The sequence below is a fragment of the Symphalangus syndactylus genome, chromosome 8 (assembly GCF_028878055.3).
Source record: "Symphalangus syndactylus isolate Jambi chromosome 8, NHGRI_mSymSyn1-v2.1_pri, whole genome shotgun sequence".
Taxonomy (NCBI): Eukaryota; Metazoa; Chordata; class Mammalia; order Primates; family Hylobatidae; genus Symphalangus; species Symphalangus syndactylus.
The window spans coordinates 11,720,823-11,739,783 of NC_072430.2; the positions used below are offsets into that span (position 1 = coordinate 11,720,823).

At 65.2% G+C, this 18,961-nt stretch overlaps 2 protein-coding genes across 10 annotated transcripts; both read right to left on the reverse strand.

The window, feature by feature from the left end:
* Positions 1 to 103: 103 nt before the first annotated feature.
* On the reverse strand, positions 104 to 9,193 carry TEDC1 (tubulin epsilon and delta complex 1). Of its 6 annotated transcripts, XM_055287922.2 has the most exons (9): positions 7,850 to 8,205; positions 7,672 to 7,750; positions 7,063 to 7,265; positions 6,636 to 6,791; positions 5,425 to 5,523; positions 3,276 to 3,482; positions 1,904 to 1,990; positions 1,371 to 1,550; positions 104 to 734 (listed from the first exon to the last, which is right to left on the reverse strand). In XM_055287922.2, exons 1-9 carry the CDS (start codon positions 7,994 to 7,996, stop codon positions 405 to 407), a joined length of 1,488 nt encoding a protein of 495 aa, XP_055143897.1. In that variant the 5' UTR covers positions 7,997 to 8,205; the 3' UTR covers positions 104 to 404. The 6 variants fall into 6 exon arrangements, with proteins under 6 accessions (XP_055143897.1, XP_055143902.1, XP_055143898.1 ...); XM_055287927.2 differs by lacking the exons at positions 3,276 to 3,482; positions 5,425 to 5,523; positions 7,850 to 8,205 and adding exons at positions 8,249 to 8,394; positions 9,138 to 9,193; XM_055287923.2 differs by lacking the exon at positions 6,636 to 6,791 and having other exon boundaries at positions 7,850 to 8,195.
* A 1,392-nt stretch (positions 9,194 to 10,585) lies between these two features.
* On the reverse strand, positions 10,586 to 12,711 carry LOC129487365 (cysteine-rich protein 1). Of its 4 annotated transcripts, none has more exons than XM_063643818.1 (6): positions 12,646 to 12,711; positions 12,047 to 12,133; positions 11,111 to 11,205; positions 10,982 to 11,039; positions 10,856 to 10,905; positions 10,586 to 10,712 (listed from the first exon to the last, which is right to left on the reverse strand). In XM_063643818.1, the coding sequence occupies exons 1-5, from the start codon at positions 12,650 to 12,652 to the stop codon at positions 10,865 to 10,867; spliced, it is 288 nt and encodes a 95-aa protein (XP_063499888.1). In that variant the 5' UTR covers positions 12,653 to 12,711; the 3' UTR covers positions 10,586 to 10,712; positions 10,856 to 10,864. The 4 variants fall into 4 exon arrangements, with proteins under 4 accessions (XP_063499888.1, XP_063499889.1, XP_055143917.1 ...); XM_063643819.1 differs by having other exon boundaries at positions 10,586 to 10,711; positions 10,859 to 10,905; positions 12,646 to 12,664; XM_055287942.2 differs by lacking the exon at positions 12,646 to 12,711 and adding an exon at positions 12,336 to 12,458 and having other exon boundaries at positions 12,047 to 12,147.
* Between the last annotated feature and the right edge of the window lie 6,250 nt (positions 12,712 to 18,961).

Consider the following 18,961-nt stretch of genomic DNA (forward strand, 5'->3'; position numbering starts at 1 on the left):
GCGGTATGCATGTCCTCCAGCACCTGGCCAGCCCTACACTGGCCACCACTGCCCAGGGGCTCCTCCACGCTCCCACCCCCAAACAGGGAAACCCGAAAGGGTGGCAGGGGGTGGGCCAGCGGCAGGAAAGCCGCTACAATTTATTTCCGACTCCCCTCCAGACCACCAGGCTGAGCTTGTCACAACCTCCTCAAGGGACCGGCCATTCCTGTCCCCAGTGCTTCTGGCCGCAGGCCTGGACTCTGGCCAGAGTCAGCCCAGTCTCAGCCCCTGGAGCGAGCATGTGATGTGGGCTCTGCATCTGCATCGTCCCTGAGGCCACCTGGCCTTGGATTCTGCTCCTCCAATACCCAGCCGGGCTGGGCCAGGGCAGGCTTCCCACACGAGGGCCCGTCCACAGGCCCTCAGCGTCCAGGTGGCAGGATCCAGATGAAGCCAGGCAGGGCTCCCGCCAGCCTGGCCAGTTCCTGCTGACACTGTCCCTGTAGTCGATGTAGCACTGCCTCCAGGCAGGCCTCCTGGCTCCTCAGCCTCCTGATCACCTCAGCTGCCCGCAGGTCCCGGTCCCCTGCTGCCCCATCCTCTCGTCTCACCAGCCGGTGTGGCCCATGGGGCTGGGCCGGGCCACGGTCTTGCTCCCAGCACCGCTGCAGAGCTCCCAGCTCCCTTTCCACAGCCTCCCGAGAGGCCCGCCGTGCAGCACTCCACTCTGGCCCCCGTCCACAGCCTCCGGCCTGTGTGGGAGACAATGGCAGTGGCTTTGTCCCCCGAGGACACTGGCCTCAGGCCCCCTTGGTATTCCCTGGGCCCAGACTCAGGCGCGGGCGCTGCAGGCATGCAGGAAACGCCCATATGCTCTTCAGAGAGGCTTACTGAAGATTTTAAGGGGAAAATCGTGCCTGCAATTTAAGTTAAAACTCTTCAGAAAAAGAAAATAGATGGAGCCAACGCAGCCCCGTGTTCACAGCCATGAACCTGCACAGGCAAGAGGGCGGCTCTGTGTTTGGGGTGGAGACCCAGGTGGCCACCAGGAAGTTAGACGGGTCCCAGGCAGGTGTGGAGGAGTGACCACCGTGTGACGCACATGTGGCGGAGGCATGGGAGCAGCAGGGCCCACACAGCACGGGCTTCCCTCCCTCATGCAAAGAATCAGAGAGCAGACCTCCAGCAGGAGGGGCGGGGGCTGTCTGGCAGCAGCTGCAGCTCCTCACCAAGCGCCCTCCCGCTCCCTCAGTGCGTGCTTGTATGTGTGTCGCCTGCCATGCTTAATCAGATGCAACTGTAGGATTCAACAAGTCCAAAGCGCCCTCAGGTCCGCCACCCCCCAAAGGTGGGGCTGGGCCGGTGCCCAGAGCGAGGCTGGCACTCACCTTGGCCTCCCAGGCCGCCCGCCTGCGCTCCGCAGCCTCCTGCAGCTCCTCCTCCAGTGCCTGCAGCTCCCGCATTATCAGCTCCAACTCGCCACCCCCACGCTCAGGGACCCAGGGCAGGAAGGTGGGCTGTGAGGCTGCAGCAGGCACCTCCAGGGAACAGGTGCCCAGGACCGTGTCCTACAGAGACCCAAGTGAAACAGCGTGCACCAAGCCAAGGGGACAGAGGGACAGAGGGCACGGAGGGCAGTGGTAGTCCCCCAGGTCCCACAGCAGGCTGGATGCCACCATCTCAGCAGCAATGACGTCCAGGGAGGCACAAAGGCCACACTTTAGAAGGCCACGGAGCTGAGGACAGGGGCAGCAGTGGGCCTCCCCGAAGGCGAGCAGAAGTCCTAGAAAGAGCCTACGCTAGGTCTGTGGTCCCCCTAAAAGCCCCTCTTCCTGTCTGGAAAACAGGAAGATCCCCAACGCCCCACCTGGGGGCTGCTGTGGGAAGGGATGCCAGGAGAGGGATGCGTGGGCTTCCTCACCATCCACCGCCAGAAGACCAGCTCAGTGCGCCGCCAAGCCAGGACAGCCTCCAGGCGCTGGTTCTCATGTTCCAGAGTCCGCAGCAGCTGGAAGGCAAACGGCAACTGGGCTAGAACCTCACACAGGACCCCATGGACAGACAGTCGGATGCACAGCTGGACCCAGCTGGATCCAGCGCCGTCACCCAGCCCAACGCCTAGCTCACGCCCCGCCCCTGCAGCCCTCCCCTGCCTGTGCCCAGGTTCTCTGGCCAGAGCGATGAGCAGGGCACCCTGGTGTGGTGCAGATGTCACAGCCCACCTGTCCTTTCTGCAATGCAGGGCAGCCCCCAACCAGTGCACGGCCAGGCCCTGCCTGCCAGGCAAGAGCTGGCCCCCCCCTCTGAGGACACCCATTGTCCCCCACACCAGCCCCACTGCCAGTCCAACAAGGTCAGGGACAGAGTCCAGGTGCCTCTCAAGCCTAGACCTCTGCCCCACAGCCCTCACTGAATGGGGACTGTATCCGGGGACTGCAGGCGGACAGGGAGGCCCCAAAGGAAGGAGCAAGCTCGGCTCTGGGGGAGGGAAAACCCATTCCCTGTAACTTCAGGGACCCCCTAAGGCAGTGAGGAGTCTGCCTGGTGACCCAGGTGGCAGAGAAGGCAGAGCTGAGCCACACTTGACATTCCCAAGAGAAGGGTTGGGCAGGGCCAGAAGACCCCGCCCTGCCTGCCCCATGGCCCTGCACAAAGGTACCTGCCCACAGTGTGCCCACAGACAGGCGGCTGGAGAATGGCCAGGACACAGCAGCTGCTCTGCCCACACACAGAAGGCCTCCCAGGTTCGCTCATGGGCTATCTGTACCAGTGACCCTGGGCCCCAGGGCAGGGGGATCCCTGCTGGGGACAGGCCCTCTACACCTGAATCCTGCCCCACTCTACCCCTGCTTCCCCTGGGAACCCAGAGTGTGGAGCAGGCTACAGGGGCCTGGGACTCCAGCAGTGGGCTGGGGGGCAGATAGGGATGGCCTTGAACACCAGGCCCAGCCCAGCCCATCTGGGGCAGAGCAGAGCAGAGGCAGACAGGCCTGCGGTCAGAGAATATGAGGACAGGGAGGTCTGTGGGCAGTGTAGGAGCTGGAGCAGGCTGGTGCCAGGGGCTGCAGCCCACCTGCCCACCCAGGTAGGCCACGAGAAGAGCAAAGACCTCCACCATGGGGACGGCCGCTTAAACACACCTGACAGAAGGTAATCACCACAGTTCCCAAGAAGTTAAGGGCCAGGGGTGGGAGCAGGCAGGAGAGGAGGGGCAAACACACCCCCTCGCCACCCCCTCCCACCCACCCCCAAGTCCTGAGGTCTCCACTGCCCTGCCAGCCTCCCCCACTTACCGCCCTAAGAGGGGAGAGCAGGCAGTAGGCTGAGGCCCCACCAGGATCCAAGGGAGCTGCCCAGTCACCCGGCAGCAGACCTGGCCGCTCACATACCAGCCATAGATCATTCCAGAAGGTTCTGGGACCCATCCCAGGAGTGCAGGAGGAGTGCAGGCACTTTGGGTAGGCCGGGTCCAGGTTTTGGGCGGCTCCCGCTCCAGAAACCTTGGAAGGCAGCCAGCCATGGCCCCAGTCCACCTGGCCAGTGCCGCACACAGCTTCGGGGAGAGAGCGGGGCCTCACTTCCAGGCCCCCCCAGCCCACCACAGAGGGTGGTCCCACAGAGGCACTGGGCAGGAGTAGGCTGGGGCCAGGGCAGCCTCTGCTCTGCCCCAACCCAGGGGTCCCAGAGGCCAGAAGCCTGGGCTTCGCTGAGCTGCCTCTACAAGGGAGGTAGGGCCAAGGGCAGACCAGGACGCCTAGATGCTGCCTCAGCACCGCCAATGCCAATGCAGGCTGACTGGGTGGGCGCCAGCCCGGCTTCAGCCAGGGACACATGCCCAGCTGGCACCAGGGGCCAGGCAGGCGTCAGGGGTTGGGCCCTGTAAGCCCACGAGTGAGGCATGCAATCCCCCAGGCTTGGGCTGCAGAGCTGGAACCCACAGGCCCTTGCCACGAGCAGGACGCCCCAGCAGACACAAGACTAGGGGCCAGGAGCCAGGCCATCCGCCTCTGACCCCTAGGTCCCCCTGGGCAGGCCTGGGATGAGGTACAGGGGCCAAGTCTCTGGGGTTGGAGAGGGAAGAGGCAGAGAAGGGGGACTGACCCTGGAAGAAGAGGTCACACCAGCCCTGAGCCTCTGCCCTCCTGCCCGGCCATAGGCACCTGGAGCAGGACAGTGCCAGCCCATCACTCAGGACAGTACAGAGCCCAGCCCAAGTTGTTGGCTCACGCCTGTAATCCCAGCACTCTGGGAGGTCGAGGCAGGTGGATTACCAGAGGTCAGGAGTTCGAGACCAGCCTGGCCAACGTGGCAAAACCCCATCTCTACTAAAAATACAAAAAAATTATCTGGATGTGGTGGCAGGTGCCTGTAGTCCCAGCTACTCAGGAGGTTGAGATAGGAAAATCGCTTGAACCCAGGAGGCAGAGGTTGCAGTGAGCCGAGACTGTGCCACTGCACTCTAGCCTGGGAGACACAGCGAGACTCTGTCTCAAATAAATAAATAAAACAAAATAAATAAGAAAAGTGGCAGCCAGCCCTGCCCTATCCCCTGAAACCAAGCCAGACAAGAGCAAGAAGCCAGTGATGACGGGCGGGCAGACCCCCAGAAAGAAGGATGAGGATGGAAGGCCAGCAGCAGGGTGAGAGGAAGCGGCCATCCCTGGGGAAGATGCCTGGGGCTAGGTCAACCCTAACACTTGGGTCAGTGCTCCAGCAGCCCCAGGCAGAGGAGGGTGCTGTCTGCCCAAGGTCACATGGCTACCTGGGGCTCAGAGCCAGGTCTCTCTCCAGGTCTATGCTATCCAGGGTTCAGGATCTGCCTGGGACCACACAGCCCCCGTCGCCTGGGGCAGGCCTGCCTAGAAAGCGCTGTGCCCCTGGGTGGTCCCGGTGTAGCAAGCAGAACGGGGCCTGCAAGTCTCCAGGGCCTATGGAGCTGGCTCCAGCGTGGCAGGCTCGGTCCAGCACACCCCATGTGGGCTCGGCCTTGGGCTCTGAAGGGCAGTTGTCCCCCTCCCACAGTCAGCCCTGTGCCCAACCCTTCACCCAGTGTGGGCTAGCCCCCCACACCCCCAGGTACCCCCTGACACACCAGGTGAGACCTGCTTGAGACACCAACACCACCAGCTCACACCTGAGATCTGTGTTCCTTTATTCCAACAGCCTGCCCTTAGCCAGCTGCCGGCCCAGCCCAGGCTCCTGCGTCCTGGGCCCCCACCCACACCACGTCTTGATTTGTGGAAGGGAAGGGTGAGTGGCCCATGAGGCTAGGAGAGGCCCAGAGGACCTGTCTGTCACCCAGGCTGGCAATGATCAGTGGCGGACATGCAGAGACACCCACCGCTGGAGGCCCAAGAGCTGCCCCCCCGGCCCCTCCCACCTTGGGCAGTCCCCCTGCTGCGCCCCCCAGCCCACCCTCCACAGCAGATTGCCCGCCCTCACCTGCTGGCCTCCCTCTGGGTCCCTGAGCATCTCTGCTTCAGTGACAGACAGATGGCCAAGGCTCTGGTCACTGTGGCAGCCGCGCGTGTACAGGTGAATCTACAACAGGCAGTGCAGAGCCCGGGCTGAGTGGGAGTCAAGCACCTCCCCCAATGCTGAGTCTCCATGAGTCCAGGGAGGTTGGCCATCAGGGCCCACCTCACAGATGAGGAAAGAGGGCTCAGAGAAAGCCACTCCTTGCCTGAGGTTGGCGGGGCTGGGCTGGGTGCAGAACAACCCTCAGCACCATTGGGGCCTCCTGCAGGGGGGTCGGGTGCCAGGCAATTTCACTGATGGCCTTCCCCACCCCGCCCAGCTCCTAAGCAGCAGCAAGATTGGAGTGGGGTGCCCTGGCTTCCCCAGCAGCATCAGGGGAGGAACAGCCCCTGAACAGGCACAGCAGTTCAGCCAGGCTCACAGTGGGGACATGAATGACTGCTTGGATCTAGGGAAATGGGGAGGGCTCCCCAAAAAAGGGAGGCTGGAAGGTGGCACCGAGGGTCACAGGTAGGCATATAAGTAAGCAGAGCAGCTGGTGCCAAGGCCAGGCCCGACGGGGCGAGAGGTCCCTGGAAAGGCCAGCTGAGCAACAGACCCTCTGCAAGGGTGGGATGGGGGGTGTCCAAGGAGTCCCGCACTGGTGGGAACCCGCTGCTGCCACAGACCCACCTGTCAGCACTGGCCTCACAGTGGACACGCCGCTGGGTACCTGTGTCCCTGAGCCAGCCCCTACCACCTTCAGGACCCCACAGGAGCTGTCCACCCCCCAAGTCAGCCCCCACTAGGATGTGGTGGGAGCACGGGCTGTCTTCCTCCCCATCCAGTGCCCAGGAGGGAGTGGCTTTCATGGCATAGACCCCATCCCACTGTTTAGTGACACAGAGCCGGAAGGCCGCTGGTAACTTTGGGGAACAAGAAGGCAAATTCTGTGAGCTCTCTGACACCCATTTCTGCCCACCATTGCACACCCCACTGGGCTCCCTGCCCAGCCCTGCCCCCTACAAGGACCACCTGGAACCACGGGCTCAGGCTCTGGGTAAGCCCAGGGCAGGAAGGCCCACATCCAGCCAAAAGCCTGTGCCGGGCCTCACGGGACAGGCTGCAGGGACCGGCAGCTGGTGGCCTGCAGCACGGGACGCAGCCCCTGAGTGGACGCCCTGTGCCAGCTCTACCTTACTCAGGAGGGCGCACTGCTCCTGCTGACTGGACACCAGCTGGCGCCACCGGAACCGCAGCTTTCCCATCAGCCACTGCACATGGCGGACATCCACAGGACCCTCTGCTTCCATGTGGGGTGCAGGTGGGCCAGGGCTGGCCAGGGCCTCACACTGGAGAAGGGCAAGGGTCAGGCCCTGCTCCCACCCCACCCTGCCCCCCAGGAAGGGCCAGGATGGAGACGGTAGTGGAGGCACAGCCAAAAATAACGGGTGCTCCCTGCACAGGAAGCCTCTGTGCTTTCAGCCGGGCAGCTGGGTAACCCTTCATGGGACTGCCCTGAGGAGCAAAGCAGACACAGAGGGGGCTGACCCAGGCCTGCCCTTGCTCTGGCCTCAGGAGTTGAGACCAGGGCTGGCTCAGCTCACCCTCACCCACACGCACCTGGCACACAGTCATCTCGTCACCCAGAGGCACTCGGGCCTGGGCCAGCATCTGCTCGGGCACAGGTCCTCGGGCCAAGAGCCAGGACAGAGCCAGCAGCAGCTCCCGACTGCCCTGCGAGCCATCCTCAGGTAGTTGTGCCAGTGCCAGCCTCGGGTAGCCCTGGGAGCATAGCGCTGACTTCACCAAGCGGGCTTGGACCTCTAGGACAGAAGACCACCACCTTAGGGGGACCACCCACCTGGAGGTGACACCACCTGGATCCCTCCAGAGACCCCCTACAGGTCACTTGAGCAGAAGCTCAAGGCCTAGTTCAGAAGAGATGATAGTGGGAGAGCTGCAACTCAGACCAGGATGAGGAGACCGGGGGCCAACGGGGACGTCCCCAGGGCTTTGTAGGAGCAGAAGCCAGTGCTACCCAAGGGGGTGGAGCTAGGGCTCGTCCGGGGCGTGGCTTAATGGGGAAGGCGGAGCTTTGAGGAGCAAACGGGGTCAGTGTTGGCTGGGGGCCAGAGCCTGCCGGGGCGGGGCTTACTGGGGAAGGCGGGGCTTTACAGGAGCAGGCGGGGCCAGTGCTACCGGGTGGGCGGGGCCAGGAGCGGGGCTTACCCAGGGCGAGCGAGGCCAAGGCGTTGCCCGCAGGGAGTGGCGAGAGCACACGATAGAGGAGCTGCCAGAGCGCGGAGGTCTGCGGAAAATAAAAAGCGGGCGGTCAGCGGAGCCGGCCCAACTCCCTGCGAGGGCCCGGGACCCCACCCGGCCCGGCTGCCCTCCGCGCGAGCGTCACCGCCTCCGGACGGTCGAACTTGGCGCGGCGGAAGATCTCGGGGCTGGGTCCCGAGGGCAGCGACCGACTCAACGCGGCGATGGCCTCAGGCAAGGCCCCGGCCCGGGCCCCAGCCGCGAGGTCCACCCGCTGCCGCCGCCTCCCCATACAGCCAGCACCAGCCTCTTTCGGATCGCCCGCCGCCGCCGCGGCCCGGGACCTGCGTCCAATCACCGCACAGGCCGGGTCTAGTGCGGCGGCTGGGACCTGCTGCACCCAGTTACCGCTTCGGCTGGGACCTGAGCCCAGTCATGGCACCGGCCGGGTCCGGCGCGTAATCCACCGCGCTGGCCGAGACCCGCGCCCAATCACCGCGCTGGCCGGAATGCATCCAATCACCGCGCTGGCCGAGACCCGCGCCCAATCACCGCGCTGGCCGGACATGCATCCAATCACTGCGTCGGCAGGGTCCCGCCTTCGTGGCCAAGCCCAATGAACGGTTCCCCTGGAGTTTGAGTGTAGTCTATTCTGTCTCGTGCGGACCCACTTCCGGGCTCCTGGCACGGCTGTCGATATGGAGAACACCGCAGAGTCCGCCCTTGCAGGCTCAATCGTCACGACACCCGACACCCCACCTCGCTCAGACCCCACCCATCAGCGCCTCACGCCCCTTGGCAACCTAGCAACCGCCGGGCGGGAGCGCGCAGACTCCGGAGGGCGCCCTGTGGGGCTGCGTACGCAGCGGGAGCGGACGAGCCTCGTCCCGTCGCGCCGCCTTCCAGGCTGGGCCGCCAGGAGGCGCCCAGAGCCCGCCGCGCCGCACAGCGCAGACCCCAGCGCGGCCGGCCCCTGGCCCCTGGCGCGAGGTCCCGGGCAGCTCCCCCGCCCCGAACGCGCAGCCCGAGTCCGCGGCAGCCTCCCCAGGCGCTCCCGGTCCTCGCCCGCCCGCGGCAGCGCTTCCCTCTGCCGCCGGCAGGGAGCAGTCCCGGAGGAAGCCGGCGCATGGAAGCAGCTGCTGCCCGGGTGCCGCTGAGCCGGGCCCGCGTGCACGGGCGGCCCCGAAAGGCGCGGGTCGGGAGGAACGTGGGGCTGTCTGCGGGGACAGAAGGTCGGGCTGGCTCCTGGCCAGCGGCGCCTCCGGGCATTCGTGAAGACCCCGGGCCGCGTGTCACCGGGGCTGTTCCCGCGATGCCCCTGCACCTCCCGGGGCTGCGAGGACGGCGGGAGAGGGAAACTCAGTCCTCCCTGGACCCCCAGCCCTGGCTGGCCACGCCCACGAGAGGCGCAGCCCGAGGGGTCCCGGCCCCACCTTTCTCCTCGGCCTTCTTCGCCCCCGAGCTCCTCTTCCAGGCGGCCCTCCCGGCCCCGCCTCGGGGCCCCCACCCGAGCAAGCCCCTCCTCTCCGTCCCCGCACGCCCTCCGTCCTTCCCCGCCCGCAGCCTCCTTCCCACCGGCGCATTGCGATCTCCTTCACGGCGCCAGTAGGAAGACTACGCTCCTCACCCCGCCCACTCGGGTTCCTTGAAGCTAAGGGGCCTCCTCCTCGGAGCGCCTACTGCACCTGCCGAGCTACAGGGCGATGGGAGCCAGGGGGATGGGAGCAGGAGGTGGGGAACCGCGGCGCCACAGGAACTTGGCAGGAAGCGTGGGGGAGATGGCAGAGCACCTCTGAGGCCTTGTTCAGCGCTCTCCCAACCCCCGAGCTTGCGGATTTTTCTCTGCACCAGGTGTCGCTGTCTCAAAGATCTCAGTTCCCTCAGCTCCACCCACCACCGTCCAGCCAGAAACCAGCCTCACCTCAGCACCCCCTGCCCCCATCCCATCAAAAGTGCTGTGGCTCCCAGCTCTTGGAATTCCAAGAATCCCCCAATCACCCCCACACACCCCACCCTGCGGGCCACCCTAGACTGCCCCACAGCACCTGTCGAGCTGAGCCTGCAGCACACCCACCACAGCCCTAAGGCAGGGCCAGACCCCTGGGCTCTTTTAAATCAGTGGGTGTCCGGAGGGGTGGCCTTCTGCCAAGGCCGGAATCTAAGTGGCCAGTGTGGGGAAGGGGGTCTCTGAAGGTGGCCAGTCAGCAGCGGCTGGCTGAGTTGACAAGGGAGTTTCCAGAAGGCCCCCCAGCCCCTGTGCACGGCCAGTACTCAAGGTCCCCACTGGACGCCGGGCCACTGGGTAAGTCCCTGGGCACAGGGTAGATGGCAGATGAGGATGCACGTGGGGCAGTGGTGCCTGGGTCAGGGGCAGAGCAGCCTCATCAGGCCCCTGCAGAAGCTGAGCCTGGCCTGGAGGGGTGGGGAATGAGGACAGGGTTGGGGGGTGGAAAGGAGGAAGGCCAGGAGTTCCCACAACTCCCCCAAAGCCTCTCAGAAAGGGAGCCAGCATGAGCTGATTCACCCTCTGACCCGAGGCCAGCCTCGCGCGCCCCCAGGCCTCTCAGCCTGCTGAGCCTTTGGCTAGGGACCTGCAAAGCCCCCCTTCCCCACTCCCAGAAGGCCAGGAGGGCTCAGAGGCACTTCTGAGGATCTGGGAGTTGTAGAGGCGGACTCAGAGTGCCAGGGCTGGGTGCGGGCTGTCTAGGGTGGCCTGGACTCACCCTGCACAGGGAGCCCTGGCCTATGAGACCCTGGAACGGCCCCCTGGGGAGGGCAATGGGCAGCAGAAGAGCAGGCGCCGGTGGCAGAGCCTGCAGCCAGAGCCCCACTGCAGTTCCCTTGGCACTCCCCAGCACATGCGCATGTACACACACACAGGTTTTCCAAGTGTTCAGGTTTATTGAGAGCATTAGGGGCTACAAGGGAGCCCTGGGCATCTGGGGGCAAGGCCTGGCATTTGCCTGGACAGTGGCCCTGCAAGCAGCCAAGGATGGGGTCTCCACCACCTGTGCAGAGAGAGACAGGCACAGACGTGAGTGCAGCGTCCACGGCCTCCCTTTGGGCCCCACGAGTGGTCAGGCCTCCCTAGAAGGGGGCATCCCCATCCCGAGGGTGGAACCAGGGGGCAGGACAGGGGGTGGGGTCCTACCTCCCTGGTTTACTTGAAAGTGTGGCTCTCGGCTCCGCCCCGCCCAAAGCCTGCAGAGAGGGTGGGAAAAGTCAACAGGCTGGGGCGGAGGAGGCTGTGGGGTGGGGCGGGGACAGGGGAGCATACCTTTAGGCCCAAACATGGCTGCGTAGCAGGGGTGGTTGCAGTAGGGTTTGCCTTCGTGCTGCAAAGAGAAGGGCTGTGAGGGGGGTGCCATCACCCCTGGCCCCTGCCACCAGGGTGGGCCCCACCTACCTCAGCGTGGCCCCCAGAGGTCAGCGTCTTCCCACATTTCTCGCACTTCAGGCAGGGCCGATGCCAGTCCTTGCCCAGAGAGGTCACCCTCTCGGCTGCAGAGGCACAGACAGGCCCCAGTGAGACGCTGCAGGACGTGGCGCCCACCCACCACTGGCGTACCCGCCTCTTGCAGCCAGCTCTGCCCAAGGCCCTGTGCACTTGGGCCGCATCCGCCTAGCCTGGCAGCCACCCTAAGGTCTCAGCACCCCCCATGAGGGGGACGTCTCCAATCCCCAGAGCCAATACAATCAAACAAAGCGCGAGGTCGCTGGTCCCCGGGGCACTTTCGGGTGCGGCCGGGAATCTTGCTCCCGAGGGCTGGGTGGGGCTGGAGGGCGAGGCCGAGGGTCAGGGGTCGCGGCTTAGGTCAGCAGGGCCTGGGCCTGGCTGCCTGCTTTCAGCCCCAGGCCTCTGCGATGGCAAGGGTGGAGCCTGCGAGAGCCCTTCTCGGCGGGGACAGGGGTGACTTCCCACTTCCTCCCTCCCCTCGGGGCGCGCGCGCGCGGGGCAGGAAGGCGGACGCCCGGGATCGCGCCCCGGGCGTCGGTTTCCGCGTCTGTTTCTACTTAGAGCTGGGGGGCGCGGCCCCAGCCCCGCGTTCCTTCCAGCCCTGCGGGTCCCCCACCCAGGGCGCGCCCGAGAGGAGACGGCAGAGACCGTAGGACCCAGAGACGGGGAGGCTCAGAGCCAGAGATAGCCCGCCGAGCACAGCAAGACTGCTAACAGGCAGGGATCGCCAAGGCCTTCGGACGCAGGGGCCTCCACCCTCATCCCGGGGCAGGCGGCGGGCCAGGCTGGGGCGCCGCCCCGGGGACCCAGCGCCCCCGGTCCTCCTGAGCGGCCCCCACCCCCGTCGGCGGCGCCTCCTCGCGGGGCCGGTGTGGGTGGGCTCACCGAAGTACACCTCCTTGTTGCACTTGGGACACTTGGGCATGGCGGCTCCGGGTCCGGTGCAGGCGGCAGCGGCTGGGGCGGCACGGGCTGCAGGCGCGAGACTGGGTGGATCCGGCCCGGTCCGCGCCTTTCAGGGACCCCGGGACCCCGCCCCTTGGAGACCCCGCCCCTCGCGCCCCGCCCCCTGAACCCAGGACTTGGACCCTGGGAACCTCAAACCTAGGCCCAGGGCCCGAGAAAGATCATCTGGTCCACCCCCGCCTTCAGGCAGGGGGCCATGGGGACTTACTGAGGGGGCACAGCTCTTCAGGCGAGTTCAAGCCGCGCCCCTAGCCCAGCGCTGTGACGTCTCCTGGGTCCAGGCTCCCAGGCAAAAGGCTCGCCCGCAGCAGGAAGCGCCGCTCCCACCCCCAGCCCTACCCCACCAGCACCCGCCCTAACCCCAGATCTGCCCGGGCCGGGACTGGACCAAACACCACTAAAATGCAAAGAGATGCAAAGCAGCCCGCGCGCTGATCCTGCCCTCCCCAGGACGGAGGGTCGGGGACAATTGCCGGAGAGCCCCCGCTGTTGCCCCCCACCAAGGAACCCACTCTGACCTTCCATCCCACGCAAGGTTAGGAGGCCGCCCCTATCAGTCCCCTCACTCCCAAGGGACGTCCCCGCCTCTGCTAGCTCCCCTGACCTCCGCTGCTCTGGGAGGTCCATCGGACCGCAGCGGGAACATCCCCGGGGAATCCAAAAGCGGGGACTCCCAGCGAGGGGAGCTGTAGTTTGAGGAACGATCGGCTGCGGGGGCTGCGGTTTCGGCCGGCAAAGGAGAGTTCAGCCACCCCCCAGGCCGGATCAGAGATGCCCGGGCCGGGCGCAGGAAGGAGTCCTTATCTCTGCGGGAAGCGCCCAGAGCGGCCAAAGCGGTCCAAGTCCGCTGCAAAGTTGAGGCGGAGGATGGTCCCGGTGCCAGGCGGAGGCTATCCCGCCTCCCCCGCCCCCAGATTCAGAAGGGCTGAGGGGGCTGCTCTGGCCTCGGGCTTTGGGGTCAGCCCCTCCAGCTGACCGGCCAGCCTCAGGAAGGGAGCCCGGGTCACTGTCAGTCCCCTCTCCTCTCGCTGAGCAGGGGAGCCCTCTCTCTGCAGGCTCTTCACCTCCGTGCTGCGTGGAGCTCCGTGCCCGAGCTCCCACAGCACAAGGGCCGTGCTACCCTTCCTCCCCAACCACCATCCCTCCTGTCAGCCATGTTAACCAGCGTCCTTATCTCCCCTCGATCTCCACTGGGCCTGTGCCGGCCCTGTCCCCGCTGGGGGCGCTGGAGACCATCGTCCCGGTCCCCAGGAGCCGCTGGCCTACCCCTGGCGGGCACCGAGCCCTAACTGCACCTGTGATCCCAACCTCACCTTCCCTGAAGCCTACCGCCCCCCTGTCAGCACCTCGAGGCCTGCACTGAGAGGAAGAGAAGCCGCCTGCCCTGCCCTGTCTGCCACCAGGCCCCAGCTTGGGGAGAGGGCAGGGGCAGCAGGGCTGTAGGACGGCCAAGGCACAGGCGTCTGGCACAGAGGCCACACTCCAGAGAGCCCCACACCAGCACACCCAGCCCAAGGCCACATCCTGCTTGCCCTCCTCCTGGCGTCCCTCTAAGGCCACAGTTCTGTCCCCGACTGGGGCTAAGTCCTGGGGTCTGATAGGACATTCCACAGGGGCCATTGGAGTCCTCCCCATCCGCCGTTCTGAGACCTCAGAGATAAGGTTTCCAGAGCAGGGGTGCACTCCTGTCCTGCAACCTTGGAGTCCCCAGTCTCCAGCCCATGAGCCTTGAAACCCACTCTGAGGCCAGGGGAGCCCGGACAGTATTGGGGAGGCTGCGGGCTCTGTCACTGCACTTCCCCTAGGGCATGTGCTGCCCCCAAGCCCCAGGGTGCCCAGCACCGCTGTCCACACCCCCACCAGGATGACGTGCTCCGGGTGCAGAGGTGCAGGGCAAGTGCCTGAAGCACACGTGTGTGCCTGCTGCCCATGGACATACCTGTGTGGGCGTGTCCATCAGGGGTCTCTGGGGTCCCACAAGCATGTGTGTGGTCCCTCTCGCAGTTGTCCGCCCATATTTCTTTTTTTTTTTTTTTTTTTTTTTTTTTGAGACAGAGTCTCGCTCTGTCGCCCAGGCTGGAGTGCAGTGGCGCAATCTCGGCTCACTGCAAGCTCCGCCTGCCGGGTTCACGCCATTCTCCTGCCTCAGCCTCTCTGAGTAGCTGGGACTACAGGCGCCCGCCACCACGCCCGGCTAATTTTTTGTATTTTTAGTAGAGATGGGGTTTCACCGTGGTCTCGATCTCCTGACCTCGTGATCCGCCCGCCTCGGCCTCCCAAAGTGCTGGGATTACAAGCGTGAGCCACCGCGCCCGGCCATCCGCCCATATGTCTGTCAAGCCCCCTCCCCAGCCCATCCCAGCTCCTGGCCCGGTGCCTTGCAGCTCAGGTACGGACATTAGCCAGGGCAGATAGGGACAATGACCCAGTCCTTGTCCTCCCCTCTACCCGCCCCCAGGGATGATCCCTTCCCCCACACTCTGGACTCCAACCCGCCCTGCCCATGGAGTCCCTCCTTGAAAACCAGGGTGATGAGTCCATTCCTGGCCTTCCCTGCTGTTGCTTCCTGTCACCATGGTCACGGGTGGGGTGGGGGGCAGGATGCCCTCACCGTGGGGCCGTGCCTTCTCTGTTGGCTCACAGCAGTTTTTCCACTCGACTCAGACACCCACACTCACAAACACAGATACACACAGACACATGCACAGATACACACGCACACACTGACACAGACATAACACAGACACACGCACATACACACAATCTCTGGAATCCTCCCTAAACTTCAGCCACAGACTGACGTGCCCCTCAAACCCCCTTTCTCTTGCGCTCCCCATCCACCCTGTGCTCCGGGGGTGGGGACCCCTCATCAGCTGCAGGACCCCAGCTTCCAGCTCCTTTCTCCACCCACACTCCGTGTTCAGGCCATCCCACCCCCAGCGCCCACCCCCATCTGAGCAGGTGAGGGTCGGGTCCTGCCAGCTTCTGGGACACACTGTCCCCAACAGGCCCCAGCCCAGGCACTAGGCCTCCAGCTTTGTCAGCTCGCCTGGCTCTCACCTGGCCAGGGATGCACCTAGGGCAGGGCACTGACCTCGTCCATGGGGCCAGCCTGACTCAGGCCCACTGGGCTGGCTGGAAACCCCAGCCCCTGCACCTCTCAGCCCACTCTGCAGGGTGCTGGTGGCATTTGTTGCAGGAACAAACAGAGGACAGAGTGGTCAGGACAGGGACACGGAGTTCCCCAGCTGCTCGCCCCAGGCTGCCTCTATGCCCAGAACATTCCATCCTGCACCTGGACAGCAAGAGGGCCCTAGACTGGGGGCGGCGGGGGCTGCTGCACTGTTTGAGGTGCATCTCGGAGGCCTCCTCTGTCTGCTCAGCCCGCCCTCTGCATACGTCCCTGCGCCCTGGCCTGCTCCTGCTGGCCCTCTGGCTGAAGCCCACCAGGGCTGGGGTGCAGCAGCCTGCAGCCAGGCCTGGGCTCCAGGAACCAGGGTGACCCAAGAGACAGGGCTGGGCCCCACTGTCCCTGAGGAATCCCACCGTCCACCCTCTAGGAACATTTTGCTCCTCTGGGCCCACAGCCCCTTCCTCTGCAGACTCGGCTTGGGGACTCGCCTTGAGATACCTCTCCTTGTCCTTGGAGCCCTCCGCACCACCTCCCCTTGCCCCATGTCCAGGCTAAGAGTGTAGGCAGGTGTGAGGTGCCCTCCCGGGGCTGCAGGCCAGCCAGGCCTGTCCTGGATGCTCTGCAACCAGGTGCCCTGCACTGCCAACATGCGTGCCAGGACAGCACGGAGCTGGCCACGCCCAGCTCAGGCCTCCCCAGGGCCCACCTCCCCGCCCCTCCCCCTCAGCCCAGCTGAGTCTCAGACACTCCTAAGTTCCCAGGGTCTATTTTCAGCTGCTTGTCTCCTGGGACCCCCTGTCTGGCCTGTGGTCTGGCCCCGGTTGGCCGTGCTGGGCCCAGTGGCCATTCCTGCCCTGGGCAGACCCGGCATGGGGCTGGGATGGGACAGGCTTACCAGACAGGCCCCTCCTGTCCTCCAGGCCTCACCTCCAGCCCCGAGCAGGTGGGAAGCTGCTCAGTTCCTCCTCTCCCAGAGCAGACGTGGCGAGGTGTGGAAAGAGGGAAGGAAGGGGCTCCCTCAGCCAGCCCTGCCCTCAATGGGGCTGCACCCCTGCCTGGGCTCCACAGACTGCCCAGATGGGGCGCCCCTGCCCTCCCTCCCCTCCCTTGAGGGTGGGCCTAGTACCCAGCACCCTACAGCCATAGCCCAGGAATTCCAGAGGCTGGAATTCCAGCCTCCCCACCTGGCAGCTGGACCCCACACCCCCACTGGAAGCCCATCAGGCGCTGGGAAAAGTGCTGCCCCCACCTGGCCGTCCTGGTCCCCAGCCTGCCCTTGCCTGTGCCCAGCCCTCCATGGTCCAGAGCTAGGGGCCCATGGCACTGGGTGATTTCCTCACATCCACCTCTCCAGCTACCGCTGGCCCCCAGTAAGCTGGACCCAGGGACGGGAGGGAGGTGTGCCCCACCAAGTCCTGTGGAGGGTCAGGGTCAGGGGCGCTAGTCCCAGCTGTGTGGAGTCCGAAAGGGTCCAGGAATTAGGGAAGACCCTGGGAGCGGGGGTACCCAGGGCTGATGCTGCGGTCACTGGCTGGGCAGGGCCTGGAAGAGGGGTGCTGGGGGTCCGGGGCAGGGGCCAGAAGTGGAGACAGGGGTAGCTGGAGGCTGAGCTGGCCCCACAAAGATGCCTGGCTGGGGGCATCAGTGAGGGCCCCACCAGCCCAGGTTGGAGTGGGGGATACCTTGGAGGGGCCTGGCCAGGAGGCACAGGAAGATTGGACAGTGGAGGTACAGATGGGGAGCAGCACAGCTCGGCTCAACAGAGTGCCGGGGTGTGAGCTTAGCCCCACAGGGGCACCAGGGCCTTGTGGATCCCTGGACTTGGTTCCCAGGGGTTCTGAAGGGGAGGGATGGAGCAGATAGCATTTCAGAGCTGCCTCACTGGCCAGGCGTGGGTCCAAGTAGGAGAGAGTGAAGGTTGAGGCCAGAGCAGCCCCCAAGGCAGGGACAGAGAAGGAGGCACGCCCAAGGGCAAAAGAGCCCATTGCAGACTCCCCTCCCTTTTAGGGGATATCTGGGTCTGTGGGCACCCGAGGGAGCACCTGGCTGGCAGGCGGCTGGGAGGGCTTCCTGGAGCTGGAGACACCAAGCGAGTCCTGTTAGTGCCGTGGGCACCCAGCCAACCCCAGCAACACCGCCCAGCGACGCAGGCCAGACAAACAGTAGCAACAACCGCCCTGGTTTCCATGACAATGACTTGGAAACAAACACGGCAGGCAGGCGTCATCCTCAAACCGGCCCCGCAGGAAACGGTCCTGCCCCAGCCAGACCCGGGGTCAGGGGTGCTGCTGTCCCTGGCGGGGTCAGGGGCTGATCTCTGGAGGAGACCCCTTACCCACATCATCCCCGCAGCCGACCCGGGCGGGTCTTCCAGCACACAAACCCCCCACCGCCGGCCAGGTTTTAGGGAAGGGCACCCACCCACCACTCTCCTCAAGACACAGTTTCCACTGCAGGCTCCCAAGGGAGGGGGGTCCAGCTGAGCCCTCCAGCACCCCCCACACCCCCGCCCCGCCAAGCTGAAAGCAGGAATTTCCCATGCAACCCTGGGAGCCCGCAGCAGGGGCGGAGACGGGCACTCCGGGAATTCTCAGTTCTCCTGAAACAACCCCCCAACACACACGAGGAAGCCTTGGCCTGGCAGGAGGGGATGAGAAGGGGAACCATCCCAGCCTCTCCTGTGAGCAGGGGTCTGGAACCTGCCTGATCCTCCCCTCCGCCCCGGGTTGGGGAGTGGCCATCCCTTCTGCAACGTCAGGCCCGGGGGGTTTTGGCCAAATTCCAGGTGGGAGGAGAGGCTGTGGCCGCACTGGGTACCTGGCTGGAGGGCAGCTGTGGTACGGCTGGACCCCAGAGCCAGCCCAGGCCCTGCCAGGACATGGATGGCTGCTCGCAGGACAATGGGCTCAGCATCCAGGCTCAGCTCCGTCAGAGCCCATGGGCTGGAGGGTGGCCAGGCAGGGGGCTGTGCCAACAGCTAGGAACAGGGAAGAGGCATAAAGCCCCGGCCACCCTGTAGCACTAGGGACAGGGGCCTGGAGGTGGCCAGGTCTGAGTGCCCCTCACTGCAGGAAGGGCAAAGGCAACTTGGGTGTGGTGCCAGGGGCAGAGGAACATAAACCAAGGTGGGGAGTCCAGATGGCGCCAGGACAGGGCTCAGCCACTGGGGAAGGTCTCCACGTTTCTGCTCTGTGCTGCCAGAATGGAACAGTGCGCCCTCTAGTGGGCACCCGAGGAGTGGCGCATAGGAAAGGCGGGGCGCGGGGGAGGGGAGAGCTCCTTGGACCCGCCAGGGCTCCTGGCTGAAAGGGCAGAGCCTGGACCATGAAGACGCCAGGGGCGAGTCGGTCATCACTAAAACCTTCACCAGAACACTTGGGCAGGGATTCTGTCCCTGGGCCACACCCCAGGCCAAGGCAGGCCTGTCCACAAAAGCCTGTCCATCACCCTATGGACAAAAGCTGGCAATAGCCACACTGATCCCCTCAAGTCTTTGCTCTGACCACAGCCCCCAAACCCTCCTGCGCTTCTCAGTCCAGTCCTGGTCTGCCAGAGACCTCTGCCCCACCCACCCACCCTTAACCAGCTTCCCCATTCTCTGCCCAGGACCCCTCCTCTGGTCCCCAGCCCCCTTCCCTCCTCAGCCACACTCTCTGCTCTCAGGGCTGACCCCTCCTGCGCTTCCCAGGGTCCACAGACCC